At 44.2% G+C, this 21354-nt stretch overlaps 1 protein-coding gene across 7 annotated transcripts in view; it reads right to left on the bottom strand.

Moving 5' to 3' along the window:
* Positions 1–21354, bottom strand: part of LOC106563215 (protein unc-13 homolog B) — a 125931-nt gene that overhangs the window by 32241 nt on the left and 72336 nt on the right. For 4 of the 7 annotated variants that reach the window (XM_014128569.2, XM_045690008.1, XM_045690007.1 and 1 more), the window contains 8 exons: positions 10843–10889; positions 10640–10718; positions 10255–10260; positions 9469–9543; positions 9120–9339; positions 8405–8632; positions 8104–8245; positions 7375–7544 (listed from right to left, as the gene is read on the bottom strand). In XM_014128569.2, coding sequence (XP_013984044.1) covers positions 7375–7544; positions 8104–8245; positions 8405–8632; positions 9120–9339; positions 9469–9543; positions 10255–10260; positions 10640–10718; positions 10843–10889 — 967 coding nt within the window. Of the gene's footprint in view, positions 1–7374; positions 7545–8103; positions 8246–8404; positions 8633–9119; positions 9340–9468; positions 9544–10254; positions 10261–10639; positions 10719–10842; positions 10890–11938; positions 11962–12245; positions 14858–21354 lie in introns of those variants that run through there. The other 3 variants (XM_014128565.2, XM_014128566.2, XM_045690006.1) reach the window with 3 other exon arrangements.

Here is a 21354-nt window from a genome sequence, read left to right as displayed (position 1 = left end):
TATATACACACACACACACACACACACACACACACACACACACACACACACACACACACACACACACACACACACACACACACACACACACACACACACACACACACACACACACACACACACACACACTGCTCAAAAAAATAAAGGGAACACTTAAACAACACAATGTAACTCCAAGTCAATCACACTTCTGTGAAATCAAACTGTCCACTTAGGAAGCAACACTGATTGACAATAAATGTCACATGCTGTTGTGCAAATGGAATAGACAACAGGTGGAAATTATAGGCAATTAGCAAGACACCCCCAATAAAGGAGTGCTTCTGCAGGTGGTGACCACAGAACACTTCTCAGTTCCTATGCTTCCTGGCTGATGTTTTGGTCACTTTTGAATGCTGGCGATGCTTTCACTCTAGTGGTAGCATGAGACGGAGTCTACAACCCACACAAGCGCCTCAGGTAGTGCAGCTCATCCAGGATGGCACATCAATGCGAGCTGTGGCAAGAAGGTTTGCTGTGTCTGTCAGCGTAGTGTGCAGAGCATGGAGGCGCTACCAGGAGACAGGCCAGTACATCAGGAGACGTGGAGGAAGCCGTAGGAGGGCAACAACCCAGCAGCAGGACTGCTACCTCCGCCTTTGTGCAAGGAGGAGCACTGCCAGAGCCCTGCAAAATGACCTCCAGCAGGCCACAAATGTGCATGCGTCTGCTCAAACGGTCAGAAACAGACTCCATGAGGGTGGTATGAGGGCCCGACATCCACAGGTGGGGGTTGTGCTTACAGCCCAACACCGTGCAGGACGTTTGGCATTTGCCAGAGAACACCAAGATTGGCAAATTCGCCACTGGCGCCCTGTGCTCTTCACAGATGAAAGCAGGTTCACACTGAGCACGTGACAGAGTCTGGAGACGCCGTGGAGAACGTTCTGCTGCCTGCAACATCCTCCAGCATGACCGGTTTGGCGGTGGGTCAGTCATGGTGTGGGGTGGCATTTCTTTGGGGGGCCGCACAGCCCTCCATGTGCTCGCCAGAGGTAGCCTGACTGCCATTAGGTACCGAGATGAGATCCTCAGACCCCTTGTGAGAGCATATGCTGGTGCGGTTGGCCCTGGGTTCCTCCTAATGCAAGACAATGCTAGACCTCATGTGGCTGGAGTGTGTCAGCAAGAGGAAGGCATTGATGCTATGGACTGGCCCGCCCGTCCCCCAGACCTGAATCCAATTGAGCACATCTGGGACGTCATGTCTCGCTCCATTCACCAACGCCACGTTGCACCACAGACTGTCCAGGTTGGCGGAAGCTTTAGTCCAGGTATGGGAGGAGATCCCTCAGGAGACCATCCGCCACCTCATCAGGAGCATGCTCAGGCGTTGTAGGGAGGTCATACAGGCACGTGGAGGCCACACACACTACTGAGCCTCATTTTGACTTTTTTTAAGGACATTACATCAAAGTTGGATCAGCCTGTAGTGTGGATTTCCACTTTAATTTTGAGTGTGACTCCAAATCCAGACCTCCATGGGTTGATAAATTGGATTTCCATTGATTATTTTTGTGTGATTTTGTTGTCAGCACATTCAACTATGTAAAGAAAAAAGTATTTAATAAGATTATTTCATTCATTCAGATCTAGGATGTGTTATTTTAGTGTTCCCTTTATTTTCTTGAGCAGTGTACACACACACACACACACACACACACACACACACACACACACACAGGATATAAAAAGTCTACACACCCCTGTTAAAATGCCAGGTTTTTGTGATGTAAAAGAATGAGACAAAGATAAATCATGTCAGAACTTTTTCTACTGTTAATGTGACCTATAATGTGAACAATTCAATTGAAAAACAAACTGAAATCTTTGAGGGGGAACTGCAGGAATTTCTGGCAAGTACTGGCTGTGTGCTACATGTGACAACAATCTCCCGTATTCTTCATATGAATGGGCTATGGCGTAGGGTGGCAAGACGGAAGCCTTTTCTTACAATGAAAAACATCCAAGCCTGGCTGAAGTTTGCAAAAACAAACATCAAGTCCCCCAAAAGCACGTGGGAAAATGTGTTATGGTCTGATGAAACCAAGGTTGAACTTTTTGGCCATAATTCCAAAAGGTATGTTTGTCGCAAAAACAACACTGCACATCACCTAAATAACACCATACCCACAGTGAAGCATGGTGGTGGCAGCATCATGCTTTGGGGCTGTTTTTCTTCAGCTGGAACCGGGGCCTTAGTCAGGGTGGAGGGAATTATGAACAGTTCCAAATACCAGATAATTTTGGCACAAAACCTTCAGGCGTCCGTTAGAAAGCTGAAGAGGAAGTTCACCTTTCAGCACGACAACGACCCAAAGCACACATCCAAATCCACGAAAGCATGGCTTCACCAGAAGAAGATTAACGTTTTGGGATGGCCCAGCAAGAGCCCAGACCTGAATCCAATTGAACATCTCTGGGGTGATCTGAAGAGGGCTGTGCACAGGAGATGTCCTCGCAATCTGACAGATTTGGAGCGCTTTTGCAAAGAAGAGTGGGCAAATATTGCCACATCAAGATGTGCCATGCTAATAGACTCCTACCCAAAAAGACTGAGTGCTGAAATAAAAATCAAAAGGTGCTTCAACAAAGTATTAGTGTAAGGGTGTGCACACTTACGCAACCAGGTTATTGTGAGTTTTTTATTTTTTCCCCTCAAAGATTTCAGTTTGTTTTTCAATTGAATTGTTCACGTTATAGGTCACATTAAAGGTGGAAAAAGTTCTGACATGATTTATCTTTTTTATGCATTTTACATCTCTCTCTAAAAAATTTGGACACCTACTCATTCAACAGTTTTTCTTTATTTGTACTATTTTCTACATTGTAGAATAATAGTGAAGACATCAAAACTATGAAATCATACATATGGAATCATGTAGTAAAAAAAAAAAGTGTTAAATCAAAATATATTATAGATTCTTCAAAGTAGCCACCCTTTGCCTTGACAGCTTGGCACTCTCAACCAGCTTCATGAGGAATGCTTTTCCAACAGTCTTGAAGGAGTTCCCACATATGCTAAGCACTTATTGGCTTCTTTTCCTTCTCTCTGCCATTCAACTCATCCCAAACCATCTCAATTGGACTCTGAACGCATTTATTTGTGCTGCAGTTTGAGGCTGGTAACTCTAATGAACTTGCAGCAGAGTTAACTCTGGGTCTTCCTTTCCTGTGGCGATCCTCATGAGAGCCAGTTTCATCACAGCACTTGAGGGTTTTTGTGACTGCACTTGAAGAAACCTTCAGTGTTCTTGAAGTTTTCCGGATTGGTTGACCTTCAAGTCTTAAATTAATGATGTCATTTCCCTAAGCTAATGTGAGCTGTTCTTTCCATAATATGCATTTGGTCTTTTAACAAATAGGCCTATCTTCTGTATACCACCCCTACAGTACCTGGTCACAACACCTGGTCACAACACTGATTGGCTCAAACGCATTAGGAAGGAAACAAATTCCACACATTTAACTTAAAGCACACCTGTTAATCGAAATGCATTCCAGGTGACTACCTCATGATGCTGGTTGAGAGAATGCCAAGAGTGTGCAAAGCTGTCATCAAGGCAAAGGGTGGCTACTTTGAAGAATCTCAAATATAAAATATTTTGATTTGTTTAACACTTTTTGTTACTACATGATTCCACATGTGTTATGTCATCACTATTATTCTACAATGTAGAAAATTGTACAAATAAAGAAAAATCCTGGAATGAGTAGGTGTTATTTATATATAAATAAATAAAAGTATGTGGACACCCCTTTCAGTCACACCGGTTGCTGATAGGTATAGAAAAATCGGGCACACAGCCATGCAATCTCCAAAAACAAAAACACTGGCACTAAAATGGCCTTACTGAAGAGCTCAGTGACTTTCAACTTGGCACGGTCATAGGATGCCACCTTTCCAACAAGTCAGTTTGTCAAATTTCTGCCCTGCTAGAGCTGGCCCGGTCAACTGTAAGTGCTGTTATTGTGAAGTGGAAACGTCTAGGAGCAACAACGGCTCAGCCGAAGTGGTAGGCCACACAAGCTCACAGAACATGACCGGCGAGTGCTGAAGCGCGTAAAAATTGTCTGTCCTCCGTTGCAACACTCACTACCGAGTTCCAAACTGCTTCTGGAAGCAACGTCAGTACAAGGAGCTTCATGAAGCTGGAGCTTCATGAAATGGGTTTCCATGGCCGAGCAGCCGCATACAAGCCTAAGATCACTATGTGCAATGCCAAGCATCGGCTGGAGTGGTGTAAAGCTTGCTGCCATTGGACTCTGGAGCAGTGGAAATGCGTTCTCTGGAGTGATGAATCACGTTTCACCATCTGGCAGTCCGACGCACAAATCTGGGTTTGGTGGATGCCAGGAGAACGCTACCACCTGCCCCAATGCATCGTGCCAACTGTAATGATAGGTGGAGGAGGAAAAATGGTCTGGGGCTGTTTTTCATGGTTCAGGCGAGGCCCCTCAGTTCCATTGGAGGGAAATCTTAACGCTACAGCATACAATGACATTCTAGACGATTCTGTGTGTCCAACCTTGTGGCAACAGTTTGGGGAAGGCGCTTTTCTGTTTCAGCAAGACAATGCCCACACGAGGTCCATACAGAAATGGTTTGTCGAGATCATTGTGGAAGAACTTGACTGGCCTGCACAGAACCCTGACCTCGATCCCATCGAATGTCTTTGGGATGAATTGGAATGCCAACTGTGAGCCAGGCCTAGTCACCCAACATCAGTGCCTGACCTCACTAATGCTCTTGTGGCTGATCCAACATCTAGTGGAAAGCCTTCCCAGAAGAGTGGAGGCTGTTATAGCAGCAAAGGGGGGACCAACTCCATATTAATGTCCAAATAAATGCTTCACAGCTGGTCTTATTCTGGAAGTGTTGTGTTCGGCAGCTCAACCCGGCTATTTCCCCTGACAGCCACATTATTAGGCTAATTTGTACGTGTCGTTGGAGCGGTCGACTTCCTGGAGTGTGCTACATAATAATCAAGGAGGATCTCTCCCCTGAGAGGATGGAGGGGAGGTGAGAGAGAGGGGGACAGTGGGGATTTCAATCTCTTCTTTTACTGTGTGGTATCGAACACATTCAATGAGAACCTTAGCTAAAATGTATGTTTCAGATAATCTAGGGAAAGTGTGCATACATTTTCCCTTTTCATGGGGCTAACACACTTCACAACCACTAACATTCAAGACCTTTGAAGGCTTGTTTCAGTATCATGGTGGAGTCTTTTTTTATTTATTTTTTTAAGTCAAGTAGGCAAAAGAGGCCTGCAGCTTCAGAACGGCACAGTTAATCACACACACATGCAAACACACAAACACCGTGAGTTACTGGTGTGGTGAATCTCATCTGCAGAGATATGAAGTCCATGACAGACTGTGATGCATCCCTAAAAGGTTGACTATCATTATGAGGAGGAAGAAAATAAATGCACCAAGGGCAATGAAACAATTAACTTTTGGAAAGTGTTTGGAGCTAGACCTTGGAGTCTTCTGTATTAAAGAGCTTTTTAAACATGCCACCCTCCTTCTGAGTCACTAACCATCCCATTCCAAAAGGGATAGAAAAGCAAGAAAAAACAGATGAAGAAAGTAGCCATGTGGACAAAGGAAGAAAGAGAGGGCATATTCTAGAGAGATGCAGAGGAAGCACAAGTGAGAGTAAGCCCAGGGGAAAGTAAAGACCATTGTGGGGACAGCCAATATTTTCATCCAGTGCAAGTAGGAGCCTTTGGGCCAGTCCTCGCCTGGGTAATTTGGCGAGAAAAATGGTGCTGCTGGCCAAGGGAGAAGTGGGTAATGAGGTACAAGCACAACACAGACTGGACTACAGAAGAGGGCTGGGATTTAGAACAGAGCTGGTGACATGAGAGAGGCAGATGCGCTATGATGCTAGCTAACCCACTTTGTTACTGTAAGATGTCTTCTTCCTAGACTTTCTACCCATCATTAACTAGCCCTCTGACAGATAGTCCATTAAGACAAAACACTGTGCAGCAACTAACAATCTGTTAGTTTAAAGGGTTGATTTCAGCCCTCCTATATAGTAAACTAATGATAGAGTATGATTTTTTTTAAAAACATTTAAGGGGGGTTGGCAGATGCAAGGAGGAAGCTAACAGAATATGCATTCGGCGAAACTTCGAAGAGTGGATTTATGAGAACTGAAGATTCCAGCATGAAAAAAGCACCAAAAAAGAAACATAACCTGCCTCCTTTTGATAATCTCAAACGTTTGACTCTCACACCAGCCCTATCAGATCAGTAGAAGGGAATATTCCTTCAAAGTGACTGCTGAATCAAAGCACTTACACGTGGATCCCGACAAAGACCCACACACACAAAAAATAGCCTCTCGGACACAATGAGGAGGCATGTGAGGACTGAGGAGAGGCTGTGAAAGGGAGAGGGATGCTATGTCAGGTTATGTAGAGGAGAGACCGGCACTGCCCTGGCTATAAAGAACAGAGACTTCCCTGTTCCACAGCCTCAAGTTGGCCTGCTACTCTACTGGAACATTTGAATGGCTTTCACAACCACTGTGATTATTATTTGACCCTGCTAGTCATCTATGAACATGAAGAACAATCTGGCCTTAATGGCTATGTACTCTTATAATCTCTACTCGGAACAGCCAGAAGAGGACTGGCCACCCCTCAGAGCCTGGTTCCTCTCTAGGTTTCTCACTAGGTTCCTGCCTTTCCAGGGAGTTCTCCTTGCTACAGTGCTTCTACATCTGCAATGCTTGCTGTTTGCGGTTTTATGCTGGGTTTCTGTATAGCACTTTGTGACATCTGCTGATGTAAAAAGGGCTTTATAAATACATTTGATTGATTGGCTTCAGAGATGACATGAAGCAGGGATAATTTAAGCAATAAGGACTGAGGAGGTGTGGTATATGGCCAATATACCACATATAAGGGCTGTTCTTATGTACGATGCAAAACGGAGTGCCTGGATATATTGGCCATATACGACAACCCCAGAGGTGCCTTATCGCTAATATAAACTGGTTACCAACATAATTAAAGCAGGAAAAATAAATATTTCGTCATACCCGTGGTATATGGTCTGATATACCAAGGCTGTCAGCCAATCAGCATTCAGGGCTCGAAAAGAATGGAAGTTTCCTTTGAATCAACAGTTCCAAATAAAAACATGTCCATTGTGTCCCGACTACTGTGTCTCAGGGCTGTGATGTGGTGTAGTGCCCCAACGACTCATCTTTACCTTTACTGAACATAATAATGATGGGTCTCCAACACAGGCAGAAACCTTCCTCTCACATACAGCACACAATATACTGTAGCATAGAGAGGACTTGTGACGTACCCAGGTTGTACCAGACGTCCATCTCTCCGCTGAGCGTGCGGACCTCGATGATGCTCTGACCCAGGAAGTCATCGGACTCTCTCTTCAGACGCTGTTTCACCCGGGACTTGATGTCATCATCCTCGTCCCACACACGCACCTTGATACGGTCCGACGAGTTATGACACTCGCTGGGGGGGGGTTAGGGTGAGATGGTATCAAATCTTCACATTTACATTAAGAAAAGATATGCATGGTATTTACATTGCTTTTATGTACACATTGCAGTTCATTCTTCGATAATTCAACTGAACTTGGTTTGGCCTAATGCCATTTAAGGCAAACGAGGATAGAGTTAATTACCCATGTGTACCACTCCCCTAAATAAATGAGTGTCTGACAATGTCAGAAGGCTCCAGACAGCGTGTGACAATTAGGAAGTGGGTTCTTAAGACTACACACGCCTTTGGGTGAGGAAACCTAGACAGCCTGAGGCTTAGTCATGCCATGGCCTGCTTACACATAGGAACCCACTTAGGAACCCACTTCACCACGCATAGGGACCCACTTCACCACGCATAGGGACCCACTTCACCACGCATAGGGACCCACTTCACCACGCATAGGGACCCACTTCACCACGCATAGGGACCCACTTTACCACGCATAGGGACCCACAGTTTTACAAGAGAATACTACAGAGTACAACAAGATCCCAGACATTAACAGGGCCAGGTTAAATAGACTCACAAGTGGAAGTTCTCCTCCCAGACAGGGTTGAGGTTACCGTAGATGGTCTTGGTCCTCTTCTTGGTCTTGCCCACCTGGACCGTGACATAGGGGTCGCTGGAACCTGTCTTATCTTTGGCCTGCAGTCCCTGGGCACACAGTACTGCAGACAGGCAGATAACGTGGGACAGGAGGCAGGTTGATATCAATAGAGAGACATGGACAAAGTCAGATGGGAAGAGAAAGACTATTTACAGTAGAACAGAACAGTTTGTGGAACATGGCCACTAGTGCCATGACATTACTCCCTGTGTCTGTGTACCTGTGATGGTGATCTTGGCCGACCACTTGGAGGTTCCGTCCAGTACACTCTGTTTGATGGTCTTCATCTGCTGAGCGTGGATCGCCTTGCTGATGACAAACACATCCCGGATCATGTCAAAGATCTCCGGCTTGTTCCTCTCCCTGATCTTCATGCGGTCCTTCATGGCCATGATGATGTTCTGGGTACGATCCTCAGCCCCATGCTTTGAACTCTTCTCCGCAGCACCTAGAAAATCAGAAACCACACACTTAAAGTAAATGGACTGTCTTTCTGGCACCGTGTGTGAATATTGTCATGTAAATGGGCAAATCTGTTTATATGTATCCAGTTGTTTAAAGCCATTTATTTTCCGGTCCGAAATCAGGTGGATGTATAATTATGTCTTCACTGAAAAATTAAATCATAACCAATGACGTACACCATAATTACACAGTACTTTACATATCACTGACAACTGTATTCTGGGATGGAGATGAAGCAAAAGTAATTTAACAGGAAAGTTTGAGCCAGAAACTCTGTCGACAAATTCTGGAAAAAAGTGTCAACCTTGTCAATCAGAAGAAAAATGATAAAGTACAAATCCATTACAAATGGACATTTACGTTTCATACACTGTCAATCATGGGATTGCCTGCATTAGGCAACTAAGCTCAGTCATCGCGAAAGGATCTTAAACTTCCTCTTAGTCCAACTTCTACTGTGCTGTACTTACGCTGCAGGCAGTCAGCATTCAGCAGCTCCTGGCACTTCTCGTGACACTTGACCCCGCACTCGGAGCACCTCATGCCCTGACGGGCGATGCCCCACAGCAGCCCCTCACACTCATAGCAGTAGGTGGGCGTCGTGGCCGTCCACACCTCAAAGTTATGGGGCGTGGTGCAGGAGATAGGGTAAATCAGAGCCTGTAAGGTCTTCTTATAAACGTGGTTCTTCTACAGAGGGGAGAGGAGAGAGCAGAGAGTGAGGATACTGAGATATGACTTTTTCCTATGACATTGGTGAGTTTTGAAAAGAGTCTTAATTATCTCAGTAGAGAAATATGTATCCCATGATGTACTCACCAGCTCCTCGTCTTTGACAGAGGAGCGTGCGGCCATGGAAGAGGTGATTCCAGCCTTCCTGGCCTGGACCAGTGACTTGGATGACAGGGGAAAATAGTGTTAGTTGCCATGGTAACACACCTACAACCCTTCAACTAACCCCAAACAGTGATTACAAAGATTGGTGTAGTATTGTAAGTGTTAGAATACATTTTAAATGAGTTGTTAGGACCTTTACCCAGGGAGTGTACTACCTAGGTGAGTAATCCAAGGACCATAGAGCTTAAACACCCCAACCAAACCAAAGCGGATGAAGGAAGAAACTCATGTAAGGATTGTTACAACACAGGTCATATAAGAGGTGACATGGGCAGAACTGAACCATCACTGACCAGTCGAAGAAACAGACACTTAACCCAGGTGCGTGTTACCAAAGGTGGCTTGGGTTAAAACCCTGGTAGTGATGGTATGTTCATGGTTCAGCATGTAAGGGTGGAGAATAAAACCCCAACAGAACAAAATCAATCATATGAATCAATTAAGGGGAGAGGTAGAATAAGAGGAAGGGAATATTGTTTTAAGTTATTATATCAAGTAGGAATACCACAGTGCAGTTGCACGGTGACATATGGTTACTTATTTGCACCATAAAACCCTTGTTGCACATTAGTACACATTTTTTGCAGGACAGCTGCATACTGTACAATTTCTTTGCACAAGCAGTGCAATTTGTCCTACTTGATATACCGTTTTCCCTTTACATTTCTGACTACAAATGGGAGGGGAAATTGGGTTATTTCCACTTACCATAGCCTGACCAAGGAAAATGATTGCATACAAGCAAGTTGTGGGGGATAATTAAAGGTTTAAGAGAGGGGGAGAGAGAGATTACAAGACTGGTTTCACATGTGCCTCATTGGGTGATATCTTGGTGATTCCTCATGCGATCACTTTTTTTTTTTTTAAACAGATTGACTTAAGCAAACACTGAAATTATAAATGTAATCCTTAATTATCAAGATGCTTCTCTTGTGATGGTATTACAGGATATAAAAACATGTACTGACAGATATAAAAACATGTACTGACAGATATAAAAACATGTACTGACAGATATAAAAACATGTACTGACAGATATAAAAACATGTACTGAGATTTTAAGCTGTGACAAGGATGGGAGGCAACACTTACCACGTCGCTAACCAGGGGTATAGGCTTCCTCTTACGAAGGTCTGGCATGCTGTCAATCCCAAACAAACCACTTCCACCGCTGTGGACACAGAACAGAATGATACGCTTGTACTCATACAGAAACAGATGCATGAGTTCTTCTAACACATTAAAAAAAGCATGGCAAATCTAAATCAACAAATTATTTGGGTGTCATCATATACCCTGGCTTGATCCAAGCTTGTCTGGAGTTGGGTTCATCATCTCGTCCCTGCAAGATTTAAAACACATTAGGTTTTCAGATTCAGCTATTAGACCACAGCAAAAGACTTAATCTTATAGGTTAAAAAGGTACACAGAGGATAGAGAATGGAAAGACACACAGCTGGTTGAGTTTCACTTCTTGGACGGTACATGCAGAACAGATCACATTCAGAACATCATTTTAAGCAATGTCTTAAGACAAGAGGATCACAGTTGATCCATACATGGCATCTAATGATTGTTGGCAAACTGAAAAGCCGAAAATAGAAGAAAAATATATAAATCAATAGCAAAAGGGAGGTACTTGTAAAATGAGACAGGAAAGAGATGAACACATTAAATGACCAGTTTTCTGTTCGATATCACTAACAATGTACAGATGCAAATAAAAGAAGGGGGGGGGGAAGAGTACTTCAGAGAACTCTTTTGGAGTTGTGCAATAACGTGGGGAAAAAGCGACAGACGTATTTCATCTCTCTTCCTCTGAGGTAAAGTGTTTCATCAGTGCCTGTGCAGCTCCTCCTCTCAGATGAATGGGGATAGAGTTGGGTAGCTGGGCTCTCTAGGGCTCCTCTCCCTCTGCCTCTCCTAGTACTAGGAGGTTCTGACAGCGTTTGAAACAGTTCTGAGGAAACCAGGCAGGATTGGTTGCTGTATGTAAACACTGGAGCTGGTGCTCAGAATATGGCTTCTACAAAAAAACTTCACAACCATGTTTCTACTGATTTGATGCTGCCAAGAACATCATTATTTTACCCTATTCAGATTTTGAAGTACAGAAATAATAGGTAATTTTAATTCAATCAAAACATAATCGAAAAGCCATTTGAAAATGCATTCATTAGGGGCAAACCTCAACAATAAATAATAAATTACAAGCAGTTAAACACCTCCGCTAAAGGTATGACAAAAGGAAAACATTGGGACCGTGCATAGGATATGAAAACACCCAACGGCAAACGCAACAATCACATCAAAACTCAAAATATATCTGTGTGAATGAAAACAACAAAACATAACTAAAAAGGGAGCTGATTTAAAATGCATGAGAGTAACCTGGTCATCTTCCCTGCTGCCGTCTGGAAGGAAGAAAAATCCCCGAAAAAAGAAAACATTAGGGTTCATGGATATAAATAGCTAAGAAAATATCAAATAACCAGATCAACTACACTAGCAATCAATAGTGGCAATTTTCAACCCAAGGTGGCAGGATCAATCATAATCGTGTAATGCTACATTCATTAGTATAAATCATGGGCTAATGCAGTCAGAGAAAATCTGTCACAGTTTAGGTACATAAGGAATATGAGTGTTAGATTACTTATTTTTAGCTGGGCTTGCAAATACTGTAGTGCGCAGCTACCTGGATTGAACTCCTCCTCAGAGAAAGTGGACTGGGATCCTTGGGAAGATTTGGACAGTTTGCGTCTCTGTCTCTTTTCTTTTAGGATGCGCTGCAGATTAGCAAGTCGTTCCTTAGGGCTGACAACATCCTGTTCACTACACTCATCCTGATCAGCTCCATCATGGTCCTCTCCTATTGGACTTAACCCTATCCCCCTTGGGCTGAGGTTAGACTCTCCTGGACTATGCCCAGCCCCTCCAGGAGGAATGTGGTCTGATGTCAGCTCTGGGTTGGACAGTTCTCCATCAGTCTGATACTCTTCTCGGCTCTCTAAATGCTCCATGGAGTGATATTCAGTAGGGGTGCAGGGGGAGTGAGTACTTTCCTTTGTGGATGCTTGTAGGGAGCACAGCAGGTTCCCTTGGGCTGGGCTGCAGTCCACATACACTGAGGCCTCACTGTATTCTTCCAGTGGAGACCCAGAGCGGACGTGATCAGTTGGCAGAGTGATCTCTCCTTCAGGAGGATCAGGGGAGCAGGGTCTGACAGGAGAGGGAGCTGCTTCAGACTCACTGTCATCTCTACCATGTTCTAGGCTGGACCCCTCCAGCTTCCTCAGAGCCCCTTTCAGAGCTGACCTGAAATTGAGCACAGCCTCCCCAATGCTCTTCATATCAAATCCCACATTGAGGGGCTGGGTGTTCTCAGGTTCAGGGATAGGCAGGTCCCCTGACTCCCACTCTCCTGCATCGTCTCCTGGGACAGACTGTTCAGTCCACTCCCTGTCCAGGCTCCAAGCAGATCCCGTGTCCAGGGCATCAAAGGAGGACGGACGATGGTCACAGGAGGAGTGCGGCTCCAGGTAGCCATCATCACAGTCTGTGAGCAGCACAGTGGAGTGACTCATGCTCCTGGACGGCCCACAGCTCCCCACATCATCAGCGAAGGCGTCTACAGTGTGGTAGCCAGAGCTCCGGGAGTATGGGCAGTTGGCTGAACAGTCACACTCCAAGTGTCCATTGCTGCCCTGCTGCCTGGGGGGCCGCCAGTCCACCACACTGGACGAGCTGGAGGGGGAGTTTTTGTGGCAGCTGAACAGCAGGGACAGGTGCTCTGAGCTGCTGTGGGAGGACTGGCCTGGGGTGCAGCTGGTCTCTCCTGTGGTGTACCTGTCCCAGCCACCTGGCCGTCCACAGTGGTCCTCCACCTCCTCTCCACTGTTCAGACAGGAGCAGACGTCCTCTTCACTCCAGCCATTCTCCCCACTCCACCCCCCATCTCCACTCACACTACGCTGCATGTCCGCCGATGCCCAACCGCTCTGCCACACCCCAGCCTTACCAGAGCGGTACCTGGTGTCCCGGTCCAGAGTGTTGGAGCTTTGGCCAGAGGACAGGGAGCTGGTGCTGGGGCAATCATGGGCATACCCCCGCTCCAGGTTGGAGAGGCTGGACCCTGGCCCTGAACAGGGCACGTCTGAGCTGTGATCTGAGTTCTCCTGGTCGGGTAGTTCAGGTTGGAAAGGAGGTAACCTTTCTCTCCATCTCTTAGGTGACCCCTGGGGTGGCATCATCATCATCACTGGGTCTTTGTCCCAAGACTCGTGCCGGTGCTCCAGTAAAGGACTGGTGGCCCTCCTGTGAAAGGCTGTGACAGCATTCTGTCTGCCTAGGCTGCCGCGTCTGACGCTGAGCCTCTGAGGTGTCTGGGAATAGAGCTGGGTCTGGGGTCCTGGTGCCGAGGCTCCATAGGAGCAGAGCTCCCCTATCTCATTCAGCACTGCATCCACACAGCAGGAGACCTCGTCCACAGAGCCCCTCACAGAGGTCAGGTAATGCCGCAGGTCTGATATGTCCTCCTGGATCTTGTTGATCCCTCGCAGTTCTTTCAATATGTGCTCGACGATGTCACTGGACCCTTTTTCTCCCTCCTCATCTTTCTCCTCCTCTTCTTCTTCTTTCCCTTCAATAGGAGAAGGCCTGTGTGTGTCCTCCACAACCCCGATCCCATCCTGACATTCAGAGCTGCTGTTCTCTCCAGAGGGAGAGGTGGGGAGACTAGTGGTGGGGCCGTTGGTGCGTACAGTACAGGGGGCGTTGATGAAGCCCTCCCTGTTCAGCTCCATCTCCCCAGCCACAGGTGGGTTTAGAGTCACTGTGTGACTGCGGCCGTTGGGCAGGGAGGAGTGGAGTCCAGGCAATTCTCCACTGGAGGGGTTTCTCTTCAGGCCACAGATGAATATGTCCTGCTGCATCTCCACAGGGGTGTGCTGGTCCTGGGGCTGGTGGATGGAGGGCTCCACAGGCCCCGCCGGGCCCTGCAGGTACTTCTGGAGCTTCCTCCGCATGCTGCGACTCACCTTGGGGCTCTGAGTCCTCTTCCCCCCCCCCAGCTCCCTCCTCTTGGACCACTTGTGTGGACTCTGAGGTGCCTCTGTCCCTTTGGGTTCATCTCCTCCACTGAGGCCCCTCTCGTGACCCCTAGAGAACATCCCTGAGGACTGTATGGGGGCCTGGCTTTACTGGTCTCCGTCCTCAGGGGCCGACCAGCACCCTGGGTCTTGAATCTCTGTGTGACCACACAACATCCTGAAGATATAGAAGAGGCTGATCTGCTTACAGAGCCTTGTCCATGACTGGCGAGAAAGAGAAGACCAAGACAAATAATATGCAACATTTTTTGGGGGGGGAAATGCTTGTTTTCTATCAACACGAACCTTCCCCTATGCATTCTTCTAAGCCATTTCATCCTTTACATTTCAGTCATTGGCATACAGCACACAAACCCCTCAGAGAATCAATACAATTTATACAAATTTGCATAATTCCACATCTTCATTTTGAGAGCTTGCCAGTATTCTAATTTTTCAGTCCAACAGACCAGAAAGCAGAGAGAGAGAAAAACAAGAATGTATTCCTGCTGCTATAATGGCTCATGAGATCATGATGAAAAAACAAAGTAAATAAGTGGCTCTATAGCCAAGATAAGTTTAATTGCAATGGTTGACTGAAAATATATTTTTAGCTTCGATTTGGTTTGCAAACAACCTACATAACCATCTTACTAGCTCATGCCAACGCATTCCTATGTACATTGCAGGCAGAATTCTATAAAAACACACAGACAGACACTCAGGCATGGGAGAGTGGGAGTAGAGGGCTTTAATCTCTGCAACGCCAGAGAGATAGACTATGGAGGCAAAGTGGAGCGTGGAATTGTGATAAAAAAAAAAAACACATTGATATTGGGGGTCATTGTGAGTCAGGCCAACGCTCTGTATATCAGTGGGTTGGCCACTCACCCACTCTCTTCACTCACAGAGAAGGAAGGATCATGGAAATGATCGGACCATACAGCTGGCCTAAACTCTATAATTAGGACGTGATCAGAAGACAGCCTTGTACTTAACTGACGGCTCAATTCTATCCTCTGAGTCAGTGTCATTATTGTGCACACACCAGCTGCAATAGAGGTAGATAGCTGTGACCCCTCCCCCTGATAGACACAGTGTGTGGGCTGGTTGAGTGACACAGGGATAACTAGGGAATCTGTTGGGTCACATGACCATACTATCTGACTTGAGTGACTTGTACTTCAATATATGCAAGCTATTGTAGAAAGATGCATGTCATTTAAAATCAAGGCATATACCTGTACATGGAAATCCATGATTTTATCTCCACTGTAGTGAGACAATAAGTTAGTATGCACTTATGCAACAGCCAACTAACACTCAAGGATTATTTGCTGGGCTTAACCTATTCATCTGCCTCTCAATCCCCACTGATCCTGGGTGTTGGAAGACAGCTCAGGCAGTAACAGCCCAACCCTATGCACTTGCTGTGTAGCATTATGCTGTTAAGCAGCAACCCGCTGAGGAGAATCAGTGCTGCACAATTTCCCTCCCTGTGCTGTTGTCTCTGCGTCAGACAGAGTGACAGACAGACTGGTCAGTTTAACCACCATCTTTCTGTGTGCTTCTGTGGCCATTTGCCCAGCCCGAGAAGTCTGTGTCAGACAGAGCACAGGGTTAGCTGAACTTTTTCCCCATCAGCTTTTCAGGCAGTTTTCACCTAGGTCTAACTGGACTGGCGTTTCTGATGCATATAACTAGATACATACCAAACATGAAAATGACCAATAAGATAAAACATATTGCCATAAGTCATTGAAGGGCAAGTGCAGTCTAAAACATGATTTTTCTGTGTTTTATATATATTTCCACACTGAGGTTGGAATAATGCTGTGAAATTGTAAAAACTATGATAATGCCCTTTTAGTGTATGAGCTGTTTGAAAGGACTACCTGAAATCTCTGTCTGTTTTGGTGGGATGGAGCTTTGGCCTTTCCATGGTAACATTACCATGTAGTAAATTAGTTAGACTGATAAGAGCTCCAAACCTATCTGCCAATAACAGCTAGTTTTCAGTTTTCCCCTCCCCACTCAGACCTCTCCCAGACAGTGCTAGCAAAATTCTTGATTGACAAATTGCTCTTTGCTAAGAAGCTATTTTTGTTTCTTTTTGGCCATTTAATTGAAAACAATCACAGTTAGGTAGTGAATCGTTAGCCAGAAATGATTTGATATTGAGATAATGGCTGCATTGGAGCTTTAATACATTCAGTCACTAACAAAAGTGATTATGTCTCTATCAGTCTATTTTCTGTTAGCTGAAGAGATCTGTGGTGAGTCGTGACATTTGCGTTACAGCACCCTTGTGGAGCAGCAGCATGTTAAAAGTAATCGACCGTACCAAGGGGAATATATTTACTCGTAATGTAGAGAGGGGCTTGTGTTGAGCGCAGCTAATGTTGATTACTCTACAACAAGAGATGCCAACCATCATTGGAATTCATTGAAATTCCACAACTGCCTCTGTCTGTTGTTACTCACTCAAATGGATTCAGGGAGACATTGGCTCCACTGTGACTGTGAAACAGCGGATAGATAGAGCATTGGCATTTGTTATGGCAGATGGCCTAAAGTTTGTAATGAACAGTGATGGATGTGGATAGAATTTCTATATCACGTTATGTTTCCAACTTAATAGAAATGTATAGTCAGAGTAGAAACCTTCCCAAATGATTGGACAAATTCACCTGGGCTGGGGCAAACAAGGCCAATGTTTCCTTGCCAACCTATGAAGCAAATGTATTTATTCTATAGCCCTAGTACTATAATAGACATAAACGTTTCAAATGTAACACATTACAACATAAAAGTACTGCAAGAATGACTTTGCGCCCATCTGAATTGATAGGGGAGTAATTCTATGGCTGTTAAGACGGAACAACTAAGAAGATGTAAAAGGATAAGAGGTGTTAAAGTGCATCTCCAGCTTGCGCACAGGACTCCCTGGTGGGAAACATTCCTAACCCTCTCCTCCACTAGAGGTTTAACCTCTGTCCAATACCACTCAAGTACTGGAGGTGTGCATTAGCATGATAAGAGCACAGTTGACGGGAAGGCATAATCATGAATAGCACTAAGACAGCTAGCTGCCAGACCAACGGTGCTGTTATTAGTGATGCACATTTATAAAAGCTGCCCAGGACTGTTATGAATCACATATCACGCCAATGAGGTTATTAGCAATATAAGTACAGGAGAGGTTTAAAAGACTGTTAGGAATCAGATATCCTCATGGTGGACATTGACTTTCCATTTAAATAGCTTTTTTTTGCCATTTCATATCATAATGCATTAACTATGACAATATGGAAATAAACAGGGACAAAATGAACAAACATTCCCAGGTAAAATACACATTATTTATCTAAAATGTGATTTAGACAACAATCACTTTCACAGCAGTCCTTAGCTGGGCTCCTGAAGACAACTCCTGGCCCATTTAACGTATGCAGCCAGCTGCCCATATAATCTGAATGGCCAGTGGCTCAGCCTCAGCAGTAAGCTGTCCAGAGCACGGAGAGGGGGAGCCGGCTGGTAGAAGTATGTCTGGGTAATTCTGACTGAGTCACTGGAGTGCCCCAGAACAATGTCTTTTCTCTCTTTCCTTCATGTTCTGTGGCCTAGAAAAAAAGTCTGGCTTGGTTTGCTCGTTTTCAACTGATCAATTGGCCGCTCATTCTATTCCTATTCATGCAACAGGAGCAACGTTGTCATTTTCATAATTATAAAAAATGATATTGGACTATATCACAATATCAAACCTGGGTTCAACTACTTGTTCAAATATCTACATTACTTTCATATATACTGAACACAAATATAAATGCAACATGTAGAAATCTTCCATAAGCACAAAAAGCTTATTTCTCTTATTTCTGTAATAAAGCCCTTTTGTGGGGAAAACTCATTCTGATTGGCTGGGCCTGGCTCCCCAGTGGGTGGACCTATGACCTCCCAGGCCCACCCATGGCTGCTCCCCTGCCCAGTCATGGGAAATCCATAGATTAGGGCCTAATTCATTTATTTAAATTTACTGATTTCCTTCTATGAAGTGTAACTCAGTAAAATCTACGAAATTGTTGCATGAATATTTATTTCAGTCTAAATTCGAAGAAAGTATTCAGATATATTTCATTTGAAAAGACAAGTAGTTTAATACTTTTATGAATTTGGAAAAACACTTGGAAAGTATTTTAAAATACTCAGATACACTCATGCATTTAACCCAGTTATTTGAAAATATAATTTTCAATAAGTATTTGAAAATTCAATTTTAAATAAGTACCGTAAATTCCGGACTATAAGCCGCAACTTTTTTCCCACGCTTTGAACCCCGCGGCTTAAACAATGACGCGGCTAATATATCGATTTTTCCCGCTTTCACATTTTTTTTCTCCAAAAAAACACATTCTGTGACGTGCTCAGTTTTTTGGCGGCATGAAGCTTTCATTAGACCAATGAAATTGCCGAACGGGTTAAGGTCAAACAACTTTTTTGTTTAGTGTTTAGATTAAATCGAACGCGCTCTCAAACTTCCCATCATTCTGATTACGGTAGTCATTTTGTCACCCTCATTATGGCAAAGACACGGAGAAATGCATATGATGCAGCTTTCAAGTTGAAGGCGATTGATCTGGCTGTTGGAAAAGGAAATAGAGCTTCTGCACGGGAGCTTGGTCTTAATGAGTCAATGATAAGACGTTGGAAACAGCAGCGTGAGGAATTGACTCAGTGCAAAAAGACAACTAAAGCTTACTGATTATTTTTTATTTTTTGTTACAAGCCGTGTTTCGTTAAAGCCTATTTATTTTTGTTACAAGCCGTGTTTTGTTAAAGCCTGTGTAAAGTTAATTTGTTTCAATGTACCGGTAGGCACCTGCGGCTTATAGACATGTGCAGCTTATTTATGTTCAAAATAATACTTTTTTTAAAAAAAAATTCAGTTTATTCAGGCTAATATTCAGGTGCGCTTAATAGTCCGGAAATTACGGTATTTGAAAGTACTCTCAAATGCAATTTGGTAGACTATTTGGTTTTTACAAATAACCATTCTATACTAAAATAAAAGTACTTGTTTTGGACTGTGTATTTGAAAATACTCAAATACACAGAAAAAGTATTTTAAATACCAGATAATTAAATACACATAATTTGAACCCAAGTCTGCACAATATTACTCTTTGTTATGGAAACATTTTTCTGTTAGCCACACATTTCATGAAAAAACATTCTCTTAAGTTTATGTAGCACAATATTAAATGCAAACTTTATGCAATAATACCATTTCTAAAGATGCATAAAATTCAATAAACCTTACCTCATGAAGGCAGAAAAAGGTAATAGTATACTGTAAGAATCTGTGAAGCCGAGAGAAGTCACTTAGTGGGAACCGTTGACTCCATGTGGAAAACTGCTCAATAGAAGACAAGCGCCAAATCTTAAAAGTAATTTTTTTCCCCTTTCTTTAAATATCCCCAGGTGCTTTTAATTCCATGAGCTACATTCAAAGCACATTGGACTGCTCGTCTTCACCCAGATTGACAGACGCAGGAGAAGTGTTGACTCTCTCATTCCAGATGTACAAACCCAGGAAGGGCAAGCGCGAGGAGTCTAGGCTCACATGACAGTTCAGTCCCAGTTAAGTACCCCTCCCTCCCGCTCTTCGTGCATTCCCTCTCTCATTCCGTCCCCATTCTCTCTGTCCTCTGGCGATGTATTCCAGCACAAAGATAATCTGAAGCTGTGAAAATGCCAGCTCTCAGTCTCCCTCTCTCTCCACCTCTATCTGTACCATCCTGCTGTCCTCACTCGCTTTCCATTTGACCCTTATACCGGCCCTATAGCAATCAGTATAATGGAACACAGCACCATGACAAGCCCTTCCTCATAACCAGGCTGCATGGCTTAATAAATGGAATGCATCTCAAGACACCGCACTACTATAACCTGTTCATCACGACCAGCACTGGTTTCTAACCGCGGATCAATTGGTTTAATGGAGTGCATGAATAGAAACAACATCATCTGTGCTACAGCTGAAACCAGTCCTTCTAGTCTTCTACACATTCCTCATACTGTATATGAACCAGACCTGGGTTCAAATACATGTGTATTTTAAAAAATTATAATAATGTGTATTTGAGTATTTCCAAATACACAGCCCAAAACAAGTACTTTTATTTAAAAGACATGCTCCAGAACTTTGGCGACTACAAAATCTTTCTTAAACCTCCTGCTGTGGGCTGAATGTGTCAATGTGTAGTTCATACATGCAAATCTATGAACAGAATTACTGTGTTACCTCAGTTAGCTACAAAATCCCTAGTTTGTAAGCAACCGTTTTTCCTGGAAGCTGTGCTGCGCCATGTTCCCTATATTTCCCTCCTTGTGGGCCAGGCCCCTAGCAATTACAGTTCTAGCCAACGATCTTTGATCTTTTTATTCAAATAAAGGTTCTGAATACTTGTTTTGAAATGTATTGAAAAGTAATTGAAATACCTGCAATAGTATTTGAACCCAGGTCTGATATGAACTGTCTCTGACCAACAGATAGACCGACGATATCTGACCATTCTTTTGCAATATAAACCTTAAAAAGGTAGTGACGGGGAAACAAAGCTTCCAGAAGCATTGATGCTTTCCAGTCAATTGTGTCAAAAATAGGTTCATTACTCACGGCTTTGATCAACACAGTGTACACTAGTGGCACATGCT

Source organism: Salmo salar, chromosome ssa11 (genome assembly GCF_905237065.1).
Source record: "Salmo salar chromosome ssa11, Ssal_v3.1, whole genome shotgun sequence".
NCBI classification, from domain to species: Eukaryota; Metazoa; Chordata; class Actinopteri; order Salmoniformes; family Salmonidae; genus Salmo; species Salmo salar.
This window is presented reverse-complemented; position numbering and strand designations above follow the sequence as displayed.